Below are 17,642 nucleotides of genomic sequence, written 5' to 3'. Positions count from 1 at the left end.
TAAGGACAAGTTTGGCCATTTCTTATTAAACTCTGGAAAGAGGGAGCTCTTAAACTGATTTCCTTAGAAAGTGGACGTTGTTATCACCTGTTGGCCACAGTTTTAGTTTTAGGCACACCTCTGAGTTAAATGTACTATTATATATTTGGCTATTTATATCAGTGTAAACCTTTAAAACTTCATCCTGCTGGGTACCAGTAGCTCACACCTATAATCCCAGCTACTCAGGAGACAGATCTAGGAATGGAGATTCAAGGACAGCCTAGGCAGGAAAGTCCATAGATTCTTACCTCTAGTTCACCACTAAAAAGCCAAAAGTGGAGCTTTGGCTCAAGTAGTAGAGTACTAGCCTTCAGCAAAAAAGTTCAGGGACAGCACCTAGGCCCAGTACCTGCACAAACAAAACTAAGAAACAAACAAACATATCTTGCTATGTGAAAAAAAATCTATCTTAAATAGTACCATTTATCCAGTGTTTACAATGTACCAAGAGTTTTTTAAATGCACTAAATGCATAAATAGCTTACACTAAACTGAGATAGGGAACCTGAAACCCAGTAGATGAGTCAGAATTTGAACCCAAACCTGACTGATTTCAAAACTCAGTCTAAATACAAAGAGTAGTATAGTTCTGTATAGTGCAATTGTACCTCATGAGCTATAGAATTGAGGTGCGATACAATTATAAGGGAGGGAAGAATTGATGCTCATCACACGTTCAATAATGTACATACTACTATTTCTTTTACATACTAATTCAGTTCAACACATAATGAGCTCTCTCTTGCATTCTCTCTCTCTCTTTCATGACAAACACTGTGGTAGATGCTAGGAATACATTACAGAAACCAAGCTAAAATCATTGTCTTTATGGAAATTCAAATTCATTATATTCTTAGTGTAATTATTATTATTTTTTGCATTATGTATTTGTATTATGTGACATGAAATGTGCTATCATTACCAAATGAAGGCTTAGGAAGAATTTTACTACTTAAAATATGTCTTCATACCAAACATATTTGGAAATCTCTGATATTTAATTCTATTGAAAGGATAGGGTCTACTAAATGAGGGAGGAGTTTGTTTACAGTTATATCCAGCATGCGGCTAATAAATCTAGGTCATAGAGGAAATATTGAGCAATCTCCGTGGGAAATGGATCTCATTTACCCACCACATTGCTTGATACGAATTATAATGACTGTCTTAGTAAATCAGGATTATAATTTTGTTGATGATAATAAGAAATCTCTAGAACAAAGTATTTGACAAGGAAGCAGATGATCTCTTCTTCTCTTCTTTACCCCCTGACGTTTGGACTTTGAAGTCCTTTTTAAAGCCCTTACAGAAGAAGTGAACCCAAACAAAGTTCAAAAGTCACATTTGACCTCGGTTTTAAGTTCTTAAGACCTGTAGGGAAGAGGTACCTATACACTTAAGTACTAGTCAAGGCCGACTTCCTTTGTTTAACCAAAAGAAGTGTTAGTAAGGGAGCGTTAGGTCCTCCTTCCCTTGCTGGGCCACTGCTGGGAGCTTAAGCAAAAGCTACCTGGTCTTCAGGACGATGGTCATGAGAAGTATTATTCCCTATGCCAGATAAAGAAAATGCAGGGGGAGAACACTGGCCGAGGACACGGCAGTGCTGTTCACCTCGCTTTGTTATACTCCCTCCGATTGCACACCCTAGCCTCCCCCCCCCCCCCCCCCCCGGACTTGACCCGCTACCCTCTCACTTCCTTTTCCTCGAGCTTCCACTGAAGCGGTCAAGTTGGATCATAAACTACATTTCCCACAATGCCACGCTCCGACCAGCCTTCCACAGGGGTTCCCTGAAGCTGCTCTCATCATTAAGACGAACAAAACCCCCATTTCTGAGAAGAACCGAGTTATTCTCTGCTCGTCAGATTGGTTTATTCTTTTTCTTCTCCACCTGCGACCCTACGGTGTTCGGTGACGAGGCTCTGCGGAGGCCAATTCGTTCAGGCGACTGCTGTGGCCACCCTCTCCTCGCGCCCCGGCCTCGCTCAGGCCCCCGGGGGGGGGCTTACGAGTGTCATTGGGGGAATGACCGCAGCCTTTGCGGTTGCAGCTGCCACCGCGACCATGGTCTCCGGCAGCAGCGGCTTGGTCGCTGCCCGCCTCCTGTGCCGCACTTTTCTGTGTGAGTCGGCCGGGGAGTCTGTCTTCATGGTCTCCGCGGGTTCCGGGGCCTGCAAGGCCCAAAGTCCTGGTCCAGGCCGCGGCCGGGGCGGAGCCTCGCCGGGGGCGGGGGGTCCGCGGGACCCTGACCCCAGTGGGACCCCTCCAAGGACGGAGAGGGTTGGGCTGGATTCGCGGGCCGCTGGTGGGTGGCATCGCGGGGTGCCTGAGCTGGGACTGGGGTGCCGGGGGCCCCCCAGACCTGACTGCAGTGGGATGGGGTTGGCAGCTAGACGGGCCCTTCTGTGGAGCCAGGGGTGGAGAGGCCTGGGCTGAACGCAGCGTGGGAGAGGAGCAGGGGTCTCCTTGAACAGAGAGGGTCCGTCCGTCTGTTCGGATTGTAGGGCCACCCGCCAAGGCAGTTTGTCCATCTCGGGTTAGTGTGGCTCTGTAGACTCCTACCGGGAAACCTAGGTTTGCTTGGCTGGGACTTTAACCAGATTATTCGTACTATCTCCACGAGGACCTCATTTTACTAGTTTTTGAGCAATGCTGACTCTTGGAAACATCCTTGCTGTGTTCGAAGTCTCTGTCTTTGTTCGGTAACTTATAGAGAAAACTTTGGAATTAGTCACGTCAGGGTTTGAAAGCTTGGTAGTTCTTTTACCCTAGTCTTGATTTCTCAACTAAAGTTTCAAATCACACGCGAAATAACACTGTTTTAATGAATCTGGGGTAACATCACATGGAAGGTGCACCTATATTTGGCCTTCCACCCGCAGTGAAAATGACTGTTAATTAAAATTGTGACACATGATTGGTGGGTAAGATTTAAAAGATGTTAAGTGAAAACATATGCATCTTTGAAATGATGTACAGGATGAACTGTGCCCATTGTACAGAATATACTAATTGGTTTATTTCTCATATAGCAGAGGCATTCAAGTAAGGTTCATTCCCCCTTCTTTGTTTCCACTTTGCTTCAAGCTCTGCTTGTATTAAATATTGGATGAGACAGTTCTTTTCTTGAGAAGGCTACTTTCTAAAAGTGTGTAGTGACCAGAGTGCACTGAAAAGCTACATTTAGTTACCAAAACCATTTGAAGACAAAGGTCTGGCCAGTGATTTTGCCAATAGGAAAGGGTTGTGTTTATTTGGATTTTTTTTTTTATAATTTAAAGGACGAGTGAGGTTGTTTTAGGTGAAGGAGGGGTGGATGAGAAAGGAGGATTAATCAGTTATTAATCTCATCAGTAGAGTATGAGCACCAGGAATGAGGTAGTACTGAGTATGAGCCTTCCTTCATCTGAATAGGATGTGGGTTAAGATACAGATGAGCAGCTAAGCTGAGGTTGGGAAGCACAGGGAAGGGTTGCCCACCTGTGCACTTTCCTCTTTCCTGTGGTCTCGCTGGACCAAGATTCTCAAAGATTCTAGCTGCCTATAACTCTACTGTCTTAATAGACTCTGGAGAAGAAAAGAAGATTTTGAAAGGTGCAGTTCCTTAACTTACTCTCAGCAAAACTTAACATCTTTTCCCAAAGGATTCAAATTTTTTTATGGACCCCTTAAGGGGCTGGTGGCCTTAAAGAGGCTACCTGATTAGTTTTCAAGTATCTAAGTGATGTGATTAACATGTTAATAAGAATCTGAGAGGGCTAAGAGTCAAACCAGAACATTTCCCATATTAGAACTGGGTTTCAGATGGTAATATTTAATGTGTAAAAAGGCTGTTAAGTTTGCAAAACCTTTAACTCCTCCTTTGCATGCCACATTTCTAACTCCACTTTCCCTCCTAGGAAAACAGCCACATCACCTTGCAAACTTTAAAAAGTGTTGCAATATTGATTTGAGTTAAAAAAAAGTAAACACTAATAGATGCCTTCCAGAGCCTTTCCAGACCTTCCAGAGGCTGATTTAGAATGTTTAGAAACTCATGCACTGCCTTCCACCTCCAGACCCCCAGTTTCTCATCTCACGAAAGTAGAACAGACCAATTGAAATAAGAAGGAAAAATAAAATGGATAATGAAAAATATTTCTCCCATGAGAATATTTAAGAATTTTGTAAGGATTTTTGAGGTTGAAATAGTGAAGTTTTAAAAAGAAACCTAAAGCAATCAGTGGAAGGTCTTTTGAAACATAAATCAGAAGTTTGTAATAAATCCAGTTTGTTAGAGTAAAAGGGAATAACAGCAAATAATTTTGAACCTAGGAATTATGGTACTTAATGCCAGAAAGTGCATCTTTTGGTCCAATTGATCCTACACCTGGAACCCAGGTCTTCTGACAGTATGCTTTCCATTAATGTGTACTTACTTCATGACAGCTTGTACTTCTTTTTTTAAAAATATATAATATATATTTGTGCTTCTTTTTTGAGGTTTGGCTTTTTGTTTTTGTTTGGCAGTCTCAGTGGTTTGTTGAGAAGATGACCACCTTTCTTAAAGGTGCCACTTGCCTTTTTCATTGCCTGTTTATTGAAGTAAGAAAACATTTGGAAAAGATCACAGTGATTTTTCTGATTCTAGGAGCTATTGTTTGCATCACAAATTGATTCTAGAATTTATTGCCATTTTGTTTCACAAATACAAAGTAGAATGGATTCAAATATACCAAAGTGATTTGATTTTAAACTTCAAACTTGTTTTTTAAAAAATAAAAATATTCATACTAATTTATCTTAAATATAAGAAAGTAATTACATTTCAGCAAAGGAAGTCATTTTACTGTCTTAGACTATTTACTACTTTTCTTTTTCCTTTTTGTCAGTTGTGGGGCTTGAACTCTGGGCCTGGGTGCTGTCCCTGAGCTCTTTTACTCAAGGCTAATGCTCTACCTTTTCAAGCCACAGCACCACTTACCGTTTTCTGATGGTTAATTGGAATCTCATGGATTTTTCGGCCCAGCCTGCTTTGAACTACAGTTCTCAGATCTCAGCCTTCTGAGCAGCTTGGATTACAGACATGAGCCACTAGCACCTGGCTAGGCTACTTTTTTTTTTAAAATAAGTTTTTTATTGTGAAAATACCGTACAGAAGGATTACAATTAATTGAGCAAGCATTGTTGCCTTCTCCTTTGTTTTACCCCTACTATCTCTGCTTTCCCACCTCCACGACTACACTCCCTCCCCACCCCTTGCCAAAGACTACTTTTTAAAGTATATTTTTCCTTTTCTTTCCCCTCCCTCCCTTCCTCTCCTCCCTTCCTCCCTTCTTCCTTTCCTCCCTCCCTCCCTCCCTCCCTCCCTCCCTCCCTTCCTTCTTTTGAATTCAAGCAAATGTTCTACGCCTTCAGTGCTTTTTTGTTCTTATTTTTCAGATAAGCTCTCATACTTTTTTCCTGGAAAATGATCTTTGAATCTATACTTCCTATGTAGCTGGGGTTATTGGCATGTACTATATTGCTTGGCATAACATTTCTAAAATTAGAATGTCTTATAATTGATATATTTTAGAAAATATTTTTCTTTCTTACTAGTACTTACTAGTATTTCTTAAGAACCATTGGTGATTTAGATTTGTTGAACTATGTTACTTAGAACCAACTAAATCAATATTAAGTGATTATATATGTCAATATTAAGTGTACATAGAACTTTGCTTTTGAGTAGCAGGTTGTTTGGGATTTTTTTTTTTTTTTTTGGCAGTCATGGGGCTTGAACTCTGGGCCTGGGCATTGTCCCTGAGCTCTTCAGCTCAAGGAGAGTGATCTACAACTTGAGCCACAGTGCCACTTCCAGTTTTTGGTGGTTAATTGTAAGAGTCTCATGGACTTTTCCTGCCTGGGCTGGCTTTGATCCTCAGATCTCAGCTTCCTGAGTAGCTAGGATTACAGGTGTGAGCCACTGGAGTCTGGCATTTAGGATTTTTAATAACTCTTCTAGGTAGGCTATTGTATTGTATTTGTGAGGTCCTATATATGGGGACCACAATAGCCTTTGTATTACATACACATCATACATATGGTTAATGCTGTGATTTGGATATATTTGAGTGTCTCTCAAGAGTTCATGTCCTGCTGGGCACTGGTGGCGTGCATCTAAGACTCTAGCTACTTAGGAGGCTGAAATCTTGAGGATTTTAGTTGGAAGTTAGCAGGGGGGCAGGGGGGAAGAGGGAGGATGTTAGACAAAGCTCTAATCTCTAATTGATGAGTAAAAAAACTGGGAATTGCTGGCATAGCTCAAGTTGTAGAGTGCCAGCCCTAGACAGAAAAGCCAAGCAAGAGCACAAGGCTGTGAGTTCAGGCTCTAGTACTGGCACAAAATAAAAAATTCATATCTTGGATACTTGATCTCAGTGCTGGTAATATTAAAAATATGGTCAGATTTTAAAAATATATAATTTTATTATTAGTAAGATGTTGTACAGAGGAATTACCATTGTATACGTCAGGTAATGAGTATATTTGTTTTTGGACATCACCCGTTCTTTTACTTTCCCCCAGTAAAAGTGATGGAATTTTTAAGAGTGGGAGGCATTAGGTAGGGGTATAATCCTTAGAAGAAATTAATGTTGATCTTTAGGAGTGAGTTCTTATTAGAGTGGATTGCTATAAAGCAAGGCCACCCATGCACTTGGTCCTTATTTCCCTTCCTGCCTCTCTGCCAGGCCACAGTGCAGCCAAAGGGGCTCTTATCAGAAGTTAAACAGATGAGACTGTCCAATCTGAGGCTTTCAGCTCCTCAAACTATGGACCAAATAAAGCTTTACTTGTACTGGGGATGTTACTCAAGTGGTAGAGCCCTTATGTAGCAAATGTGAAGCCCTGAGTTCAATCCCCTGTATCTCCAAAACAGAAGAAAAGAAAAAACAACCCATGGGCTGGGAACGTGGCTCAGTGGTAGAGCACTTGCCTTGCATGCATGAGGCTCTGGGTTCGATTCCTCAGCACCACATAAGCAAAAAGAAAAAAGCTGGAAGTGGCACTGTGGCTCAAGTGGTAGAGCGCTAGCCTTGAGCTGAAGAGCTGAGGGACAGTGCCCAGGCAACCCATTTTTATTCCTAATTAGATAGCCATAGGTATTCGATGCTAACAACAAAAATTGACTAATATAGTTAATAAGTATAAACTTGTTAAATTCATTAGTTGATGTATAATTGTACTCCTTTTCCCTGTAATACTGAGGGGGCCTCCCACTTGCTTTGCTTGATTGCTCAGCTGGCTCTCTACTACTTAAGTCATGTCTCCAGCCCAGCTTTGCTGGTTATTTTGTAAATGGGATTTTCTGTTCAGGCTGGCTTTGAACCACAGCTCCTCCAGATCTTATCCTCTTGAGTAGCTAGGATTGCATGTATGATCCATGATTGTCTAGCTAGTTTGTACGTTGTTAGTTTTGTGTTTCTCTGTTTCATGTGTAGTTCTCTTACAGAGAGCTTCATGTGTATAGGGTCTAAGTCTATCCAGTTTAGACTTCAGGAATCCCTATGACCTAGTAGATAGCCTGCTACCATGAGCATCTCAAAGCAGTTTGGTCTGTTCATTCTACATCAATAATGATAGCTGTTAGTAATATATCACTTATGCCTTAGGTATTTTTTACGTGCTTTATAATGAGGCCTTTACACATGTCTCACATTGAAAATTTATCAGTGTATTTGTTCATGAGGACATATATAGCTTTTTGATTGGACTTGATTTTAAAATATGAATTATATGGTTTCTCTTTTTAGCAAAAGATTTCCCTTTGTGCGCAAGTAGGATTTGGGAGATGTACCAGGCACTTCGATAACTAATCTACAGTCATCATCTCATATTAACACCACAGTCTCCTTGTGGGCAGCTGTTTATTCCATTTACAGATGGGAAAACTAAGGCTAAGGGAGATCAAAAGACATGCAGTACGTCACATGACAGAGCAAACAGCCCAGGCCTGTTTGATTTCTGAGACACCATTCTCATTTGCTCCTGGGATACAGTACCAAGTTAGGCTGGCCAGTTTCTGAGAACTTGAAAAGAAATGATAACAGCACATCCTCTGGAGGTGGCCTAGGTTGTAGCAGCTATAGTCCTCACCATCAGGGTATTCATGGTGGCCCATTCAGGCCTTCTTGCTTGTTCAGTCTTAATTTAGAATGCTCACTTTCTCATTACTGGTGAGTTCAACTTCTCATTATGTGTTGATTTGCCATTTGTCATTAGTTGTGTGTCTAGGGATGGGCCATAGAGAAGGTAGGTTGGTGACTTACTAGGGGAGGTCCAGAAGGTAGCCTATAATTTTAGTTTTTTTCCTATTGATTTTTGAAATAGGCAGTTGGTTTTTGTAACTTCCAAATTTCTCATTTTCCATCAAGTAGGTTGTTAAAAATAGGTATTTTTTCCCGCAAGGTTTCCTTCTGTCATCTATTTTCCTAGACACTTTATTTTCCCTATTTCTTATTGATATGAGTTATACCAAAATGAGTCAACTAAGTAATTTTGGACTATATTTAAATCACTGTGAGGAGTTAGTTGCAGGTAGATCTTACTCTTATCCCTGACAATGTAGGTCTCTTTGCTCACCTGTTTACAGGTACTAGGCTTTAAAAAGTTTGGTCAACTGGGAAACGCCTTTGGCAATTTTGTATATATTATTAGTAGAGATTATACTAAATTTTCAGTGCCCTGGGCTTAATTTGAGCCATTCAGTTTTGAACCCATTTCCTTTCTGAAGACTGAAAATCATAACTTCAGCTTTCTTTTTTAGTGTAGAAAAAGCTGCAAGTTAGGAGTCTCAATAGAGAAAATATTGGAGGAGAGAGCAGAGATCTTTTTGTATTTCTAATTAATTTTGTGGTCTGTGTGTCTCATTTAAATTTGCCATTATCACAGTATAGCTCTTGTACTAGAGGATATTTTTTGTTGTCAAGTTGAATTCATGGTTAAAAGTTTGGAAAATTATGTGTCATATTTTCTTTCCTCATAGTGCAACAGAATGGAATTCGGCATTGTTCCTATACAACTTCCCGGAAATATCTCCATGTTGATAAAAATACAAAGGTTATTTGTCAGGGTTTCACTGGTAAGCAGGTATGTATATTTAGATTTTTGTTTAAACGTAGACTATATATATATACACACACATACATAGTGCTTAATCAGAGCTAAGAGTCTCATGGACTTTCCTGTATGGGCTAGATTTGAACTGTGAGATCTCAGATCTCAGTCTCTTGAGTGTGAACTACTGGCACCTGGCTTATTTTCTACTCTTAATATCACTAAGGTAGTAATACATTATTGATACAGGAAAATATGCTGTACAGTAGTGGTACTGCCTCTCAAGAAGAGGTTAGATGGTGCTAGAGTTAGTCTGTGAAATGAAAATTGTCTTTAAACTTACCTTGAAAATGCATAGGAGTGTACTGTGTTTGAGATCCATGCTCAGTCTTTTTTTTTTTTTGTGTTGGTTGTGGGGCCTGAACTCTGGGCCTGGCCGCTGTCCCTCAGCTCTTCAGCTCAAGGCTAGCACTCTACCACTTGAGCCACAGGGCAATTCTGGCTTTTTTTTTTCTGCTTATGTGGTGCTGAGGAATAGAACCCGGGGCCTCATGCATGGTGAGGCAAACACTCTACCACTGAGCCAAGTTCCCAGTCCCATGTTCAGTCTTTTAGCAAGCACAACACTAGTGGCTTTCCTTGAATGTTGGGACAGATCACTGTTTCTTTGAGCAATAGATGAAAGATATTATTTACATCTAAATCTCATACAAAAGAATACTCATTGTTAACTATTGAATCCACATCCAGTATGCACAGAACCAGAGAGGCTCATGGGAATTGAAATGGGTAGAGGAACCAGCATTGGGAACTTCTCTTTCCCATCTCATACTCCCTGGGACAAATAGACAGATCAAAAGACAGACTTGCCTTATTTTAATTGGAACTCATTCACTTCAGATTTTGCATCAGTATAAATATATCTATGCAGTAAAATGAAACATAATCCTTCCCTTTTCTTTTTTCTGATTATTATACTCATTAAGAATTCCTTTTGTTGGCAGTATTCTTGCAGATGAAAAATATGTGCACCTTGGTTCTCTTTCTGAGACATAAACATAAAATTTCAGCATTTTTTCCTTAATTCAAAAAATGCTGTAAGATTGTGGTACTCAATAAAGAGGAGATTCTAGAGAGTAGAGCAGGGCCTTTTTTTTCTTTGTTTTTCGAATTTATGTCTGAGATCTGTGTGTCTCATTTAAAAACAAATTTAATTTATATGATGTGTATTGTACAGCATTTGTACTATGGACTTCTATATAGGCAGAGTTGTGTTTCAGCAAAACCTAATTTACACTATCAGATGATAGGACAGATTACTGACCATTTTTTACAAACCCTTGATCTTAATGGTGCTACCTAATTTGGCAGGCATTTTATAATATTTCTACATGAAGATATTTTGGCATGTACACATTCTAATAAAAGTAGATGCTCCTCTAATATTGAAAGTATTCTACCACCTCCTTTCCAATTTAAATTATATTCAACTCATTAATATATATTAATATTCTTAGCATATGATCAAATTCTTGATTAACACAATTTTTAAAAGTTGTAAGATATGGTTCTCAGTGAACAGAAGGAGGTCTTTGTGTCTCATTTGAAAACAACTATTTTTTATTTATGTAATGTGTGTCTTACATGTGTGCTATGGAATTGTATATAGGCAGGGTTTTGTTTTCAACAAGTTTTCTATTTGCTAAGCTTCATATGGTCCTATAAAATTTTATGACTTTTTCATAAGAATCATTGTCCCTTAGTGTATGTACTATTTGGAATCATTGGGTGAAATATTTGCTTAAATACTTCAATTAAAGGGTGATTTCAAAGTTAGTGGTCTTTTAGTTACTGCAACTAAATTGTTTTGCACTCACTTTTTTTGTTTTACTTTTTAAGTAATTGAGAGCCTTAAATGCCTCAGTTAGATTTGACTAAAATTCCCTTATTATAAGTTAAGGTGTGAAATTTAGAACTTAACCTCTTCAAGACACTGCTGCTTATATCTTTTTTTTCCATAATGCATACATTTTTCTACATTATGAATGAAGAATGTTTGTATTTTTGAGTAGATGATTCCAGCAATTTCCAATTAGTTATTTCTTTTCGTAGCTTTTGTAAGCTATTAAAATTATTCTTAACTATGTGCTGGCTGATAATTAGAAAAATAACAGAAATAAATGCTACTCCTGTTTAGCTCCACATTGGGATTAAAAATGTGGTTCATTTGAATTTACTTGACAGTGTAGTCTATAGTAATGCTTGTCAAAGTCTGGAATGAAATATTGGTTTGGGTATTTGCTTTTAATTTCTCGTGTAATGCTGATTAGTACTTTTGTAAAGGACAGCAAAAGTTACAGCAGTACTACATTACTGTTTACAAATATTTTTTCTTTTTTAAATTAGATTTTTCAGATCTTCTATTCCTTCCCTTCCTCCTTTTTTCCCCTCCCTCTTTCCTTTTATTTTATCTTTGCAGACCAACAAGTCTTTGAAAAGCATCATTTTAAGAGAACAGACCTGTAGTTCTTTCTAACTTTGTTTCTTAAACTAGTCACTTAGCATGCTTAGGGCCAAGTTCCCTAAATAATTGTCTTAGCATTTTTAGGTCATTGTAGATTGTATAACTTTTTTAACAAGTGCTTTTTATTCCTTAGGGCACTTTTCATAGCCAGCAGGCGTTGGAATATGGTACCAAACTCGTTGGAGGAACCACTCCAGGGAAGGGAGGCAAGATGCATCTGGGCTTGCCAGTCTTTAATACTGTGAAGGAGGTAATTAATGGCACCTGGATTTGACCATCAGAGAAGGAGGGGAAGAGCAAGCATTCTTTGGGTACAGATCTTAATTATATCCCTTTTGGGAGGGTCATTTAGGTTTTGAATACAGTAACCTAGAGAAATTTGAATTGTGGTAAGAACTACTGTGCCATTTTTATTGGCAGATAGGACTCATCTATTAAGGGAAGAAGCACTATGGCCTGGCATCTAGCTGGCTTACCTTCCACCCAGAATGGCGACTACTATGCCAGAAGTACAGTTGCCAGTACCTACACCTCACACGTACTTTGAGTATGGATGAGGGTAGGTGCTATGCTAGGTGCTTCATGCACAGGCTTGAGCACAGCTCTAAGGGCCAGATGTTCTTATCAGCCTTGTTTTCTAGCCAAGGACAATACTATATGCAGGTGATGAGTGGTGCAATTTTATGCAAGCTAAATTACAGAGTCAACTTGACCAGTCCCTGGATCTACTTTCTTCAAATTGCTGATTTCTTAGAATATAATCACAAAATGAGTGCTGCTGTTCTTGAAATCATCAGCATTTAAAAACCAAATTTTGGGTCTTTAATTTATAAAACTAATATGTACTGATTGTAAAATTCAGATGCTGTAAGGTAAGTAAAGTAAAATTCCGTGTCTTAGGTTTGCCTCTATATTTGTAAAGCTAATTTAAGCTCAGTGTATATTTTTTTCCTTCTCTAGGATTTACATAAAATAACATTTTTAGCTGGACACTGGTGGCTTGGCCTGTAATCCTGGCTACTTGGGAGGCTGAGATTTGAGAATTGTGTTTCAAAGACAGACTGGGCAGAAAAGTCCATAAAACTCTTATCTCCAATTAACCACCCAAACAAAAAAGTGGAGTTGTGGCTCAAGTGGTAGAGTGCTAGCCTTCAGTAAAAAAACTCAGGAACAGCTCTCAGACCCTGAGTTCAAGCTCCAGGACTGACACCCTTCCCAAACCCCCCCCCCCAAAAAAAAAAAAAAAACAACCAAAAAACAAAAACCACACACACACACAATTTAAAGAACCAATAGTGCAGCTTTTCAGGTTATTTAATAAAAATAGGGAATAAGCTCCGTACTCATGGTCACTATATTGAGAAATCCTGTATTTAGCTCTCCCATCTTAAGCATATTTTAAAGATAGATTTTATTTTAAATTAAACAAAACACTTTTATTGTTACTGTGAAGGTGATGTATAGAAGGGTTACAGTTAGATAAGACAGGTAATGAGTGCATTTCTTTTTGGACACCCCTTCCTTCACTCTCGCCCAGTTTTTCCCTCCCACCCCACTCACAAATTGCATAGTTCATTTTCATCATAGTGTCTAGTGAATGCCATTCTCAATTTCTTAAGCATACTTTAAAGGTATATTTAATTAGTTTTTAAACTTTTATTTTTTAAAGATATATATTAAAGTATTAATATTTTTAACGAATAAACTTACAGACCTAATCTGTTTTGAACTATACCATAATTGAGGTTAATTTGTATTCTTAATCCTAAAAGGCAGGAAAAAAAGCTAAATGTCCTTCAAGTTTAGTTTTTTATTTTAAACTTAAAGTATGCTATATGCAATTGTGATCCAAAAAGGAAAAAAAAAAGGTTACCGATCATAGGTTTTATATTTTTCCATTATTTTTAAAAGTTTTTTCCCACTATTTGAACTCTATTATACATCCCTTTATGATCTGAAAATATAGATTTTTTTTTGTAGAATCCCTCTAGGTAGACTTTTGTCATAAGTGGTTGACTTTTCTTTTTATAAGTGATTCATTTATTATTTATAGTGGTACAGATAGCTATGGCATTTGAATATTTTGTAAGTTCTTTGATATGTTCTGTTTCTTTCTTACTTATTCAGTTCTTACACAAGAACTTTTTGGATGAGTAGGAATGATCCCTTTCATTCAGTATGACTTCTCAGCACATAGTGCTTGTCACGGTATAGCTTCTGGCAGTGTTTGTAGCCTTACGAGGTGAAAACTACAAGATATATTTTTCAATAAAATGTTGCATGCCCAGGACCAACCTCAATTTGTTTCTTTTGTTCGTACTTTCCTATCATCATTGTGAACAGTTTTTGAAAAATTATTTCTGACCTCAACATCATTTGTGGATCATCTGTCTGTATCCTTTTCCTTTGCTCATCTGTCATTGTCAAGATGGCATTATAGTAGAGGTAGTCCTCAGCATCTGAGAATGTGGGCTGTAAATTCAGATTTTCAAAGATAGTCTTTTATTTTTGTCCCTTTTTCTTGTACCTGTATATTCTGAGCTCAGTATTTATATCAACTGTAAAATTCCATGGCACAGCCTTCTAGAATATTTTCATATCTTAATCTATGGGGAGGGAATGTGCTGTAATGGAAATGAGTGAACATTTTGGAATCATGTATACTGAAGTCCCAGCTGGGTGACCTTGTGCAATTATTTAGTGTGTCTTGACATCTTGATTTGTAAAATGGGGATATTTAGATTTAGGACTGTGGTGAAGCCTTAACTGAGTCTTGTATTAGAAATGTAGTGGAGAGAGTTGTCAATCTCTCAGAATGTGGAAATCATTCAGGGAAGATTTTCAGGGTGTTACAGAATGGATGTTACTGCTCTTGGAAGGTCAGAGATCACAGTACTCTATCCATTATCTTAGAAGAGACATGACCACGCAGAGAAATGGGTAGAAAGATGTATTTATGTTGATAGACGTAGCGCATGTGTAAAGGCCAAGTGTTTAGACCAAGCTCAGGTTCACAGAGAGAGCAGTGGTTAAGTTGATGCTCTCCAACTGCTTTGTGTTGTAAAGGTGAGAGCATTAAAACATTCTTATTTTAAGGTCACTCAGGCATGTGCCTCTTTTCTTGATTTGTTCATTTCTAATGAATATGCATTCAAAGTAAGAAAAATCAGATAAGAAAACTCCATTTTGTCAGATGTGATGAAGCAGATCTGAAATCCCAGCACTGAGGAGACTGAGGCAGGTGGGCCCTGCTGGTTATTACACTGTGAATTCATGAATATCCTGGATGAACAAAGATACTGTCTTGAAATAAAGAGAAGAGGAAAGATGAGCAAAGTCTCTTGGTGCTATTTGCGAAATGGTATATATTTTTAAGAAGATGTTTGAGAGCTAAGCTATAAGCACTTGAAGGCTCATTAGGTCTTGTAGGAGGTACAGAGGCAGTGCTTCAGGGTTACTAATGTGCTGTTATTTGAGGAAATGAGATGTCACAGAACTTTTCAACTTATAGTGCAATCAACTGATGTAGAGAACTGGCTGGTGACTGGTGAGCTAGACAGTGGGAAGAATGAAGACCTCTTATGTCTCCTGTGATGTCCCTTTCCCCTACACATTACTGAAATCATGGTATTGAATTTATTTTACAATGTTTATGACTTAACCAAACAAAGTGCTTTATGGTTAATTTTTCAGGCCAAAGAGCAGACAGGTGCCACAGCGTCTGTCATTTATGTCCCTCCTCCTTTTGCTGCTGCCGCCATTGATGAAGCTATTGAGGCAGAAATGCCATTGGTGGTGTGCATTACTGAAGGTATCCCACAGCAGGACATGGTGCGGGTCAAGTACAAACTGACACGCCAGGGAAAGACGAGGCTGATTGGCCCAAACTGCCCTGGAGTCATCAATGTGAGTTCACAAAGTAAAAAGATGCCAGATTTAGCCTTTTGCAAAGTGCAGTAGCTCTGAGTCTGTCCCAATATGTTTGTGTATGTGACTTAGGAGTTTATCATTTTTCTTTCAGCCTGGAGAATGCAAAATTGGCATCATGCCTGGCCATATTCATAAGAAAGGAAGAATTGGTGAGCAAGTTTGTTACTTTCTTCCAGATTTAAAAATTCTCCCAAACTTCAGATTCACAAAGAGAATTTATGACTATGCAAATCAAATTTATTTTAATTTTAGTAGAATTTACCAGGAAAGTTTTAGAGGGAATCAGTTCTATATCTCAAATATAATGGGTATATTTGAGAAGCAATTGCAATGCTAGAGAACCAATGAAGACTGGGTTTGGGGGAGGCCAGGAAGGGCCTGCATAAAGACATGTTTCTTGCTCAGCATTCATGATTGCCTGTAACAGTCATTTTATTATGTTATTGCTGAGTAGTAGTCTATTCTACAGCTTTATTACAGTTCCTTTTTTCATTTTCTCATATTGGGTTATTTCTTAAAAACAAGGTTTAGATGAACATCTATGTATAGACTTTGTAATGGGCACATTTTTATTTCTCTTGGACAAAATACCAGGAATGGAATTGCTAGTATATGAATATGGTCAACATTTTTTTTTTTTTTTTTTTGGCAGTACTGGGATCTGAACTTGGGGCCTTGTGTTTGTTAAGCAGACTCTGGTATCACTCGAGCTACTGCACCAGTCCTATTTTTTTTCTCCTTTTGTTATCTTTAAATTGTTGTTCAGAAGGGTTTCAGTTTAATGTTTTCACTTATGTGTATGATACATCTGGGTCAGCTTCACCACGCCCATTTGTCCCATCCTTATCCATCTCCTCAATTTCCAAGTTCCATTTTGAAGTGTTGTACATTGAGTATTATGGCTATTTGCCCACTGTTCCTCTTTGTATTCATCCATCCCCTTCCTTTTAGTCTCCCCCCAGTCCTCCCCTCCAATGAAGACCCTAGTTCTTTTTGGCTTTAGTTTTAGCTTAGTTTAGTTTTGTTATTGGGATTTGAACTCAGGGCTTCATACTCTCACGTGGCCTTTTTGCTCAGGGCCTGAGAAAGAAAGGCCTCCAGTTCCAACTCTGTGTGTGTGTGTGTGATTGTGTGTGTGTGTGTGTGTGTGTGTATGCATGCATATGCTTGCGCATGTGCTCTAGTCCTGGGGCTTGAATTCAGGACCTGGGTGCTGTCCCTCAACTTTTGGGCTCAGGGTTAGTACTTTCCCACTTGAGCCACAGGTCCACCTCCAGCTTTTTTTGGTGGTTAATAGGAAATAAGGGTTTCATGGACAGTCCTTCTCTGGCTTGGCTGGCTTTAAACCAGAATCCTGAGTAGCTAGGATTACACAGTTCCACCATTTTGCTGGTTAATGGGACAAAAGAATCTTTTGGATATGTCTGTCTAGGCTGGCTCCAAACAGCAATCTTCAAAGATCAGCCCCTTGAGTAGCTAGGATTATGAGTGTGAGCCACTGGTGCCCAAGTGCTTTAGTTATTATTAGAATTATTTAATAGCTTCTTGCATTTTTGCACAGGGCTAGAGTTTGTTATCCATCCACCTAGGTCTTCTACATTGCTGAGATAACAGATCTGTACCATCATGCCTGGCTTGTTGGTTAAATAAGGTCTGGCTAACTTTTTTGCTCAGTTTGGCTTTAAAATCTCAATCATTTCTACCTCTGGTTAGTTGGGATTTCAGGCATACACCACCACACCCAGCTATTAAACTTTTTAAAGAAATGCCTAATAGTTATTTGAAGTGACTGTCACTTTGCATCTTCACCATCAATGTATGAGAGTTCCAGCTCCACACCTCTACAAACACTTAGTTTTTAAACTTTTAAAATTTCATCATTTTATTAGGAGTTAAGTAGTACCTCATTTCATTTTAATTTGAGTGTCTTTGATGGTTAATGATGTAGAGCACTTTATCATGTGTTTGTAGATCATATACTTTCTTTTGTGAAGTATTACTTCCATATTTTGCTTTTATTATTATTTGTGTGTATGTGTTTAGGCTTAGGGTTAAGATTAGAGTTGAG

General features: G+C 38.7%; 1 protein-coding gene across 1 annotated transcript in view; it reads left to right on the top strand.

The window, feature by feature from the left end:
• The first annotated feature begins 2,043 nt into the window (after nt 1-2,043).
• The window catches only part of Suclg1 (succinate-CoA ligase, alpha subunit), a 28,023-nt gene continuing 12,424 nt past the window's right edge, over nt 2,044-17,642 (top strand). The window contains exons 1-5 of the mRNA XM_013035460.1: nt 2,044-2,164; nt 9,050-9,153; nt 11,778-11,894; nt 15,338-15,550; nt 15,666-15,723. Of these exons, the coding sequence (XP_012890914.1) occupies nt 2,068-2,164; nt 9,050-9,153; nt 11,778-11,894; nt 15,338-15,550; nt 15,666-15,723 (589 nt within the window). The 5' untranslated portion in view covers nt 2,044-2,067. The remainder of the gene's footprint in view (nt 2,165-9,049; nt 9,154-11,777; nt 11,895-15,337; nt 15,551-15,665; nt 15,724-17,642) is intronic.

Source organism: Dipodomys ordii, unplaced genomic scaffold (assembly GCF_000151885.1).
Source record: "Dipodomys ordii isolate 6190 unplaced genomic scaffold, Dord_2.0 Scaffold212, whole genome shotgun sequence".
NCBI lineage: Eukaryota > Metazoa > Chordata > Mammalia > Rodentia > Heteromyidae > Dipodomys > Dipodomys ordii.
This window is presented reverse-complemented; position numbering and strand designations above follow the sequence as displayed.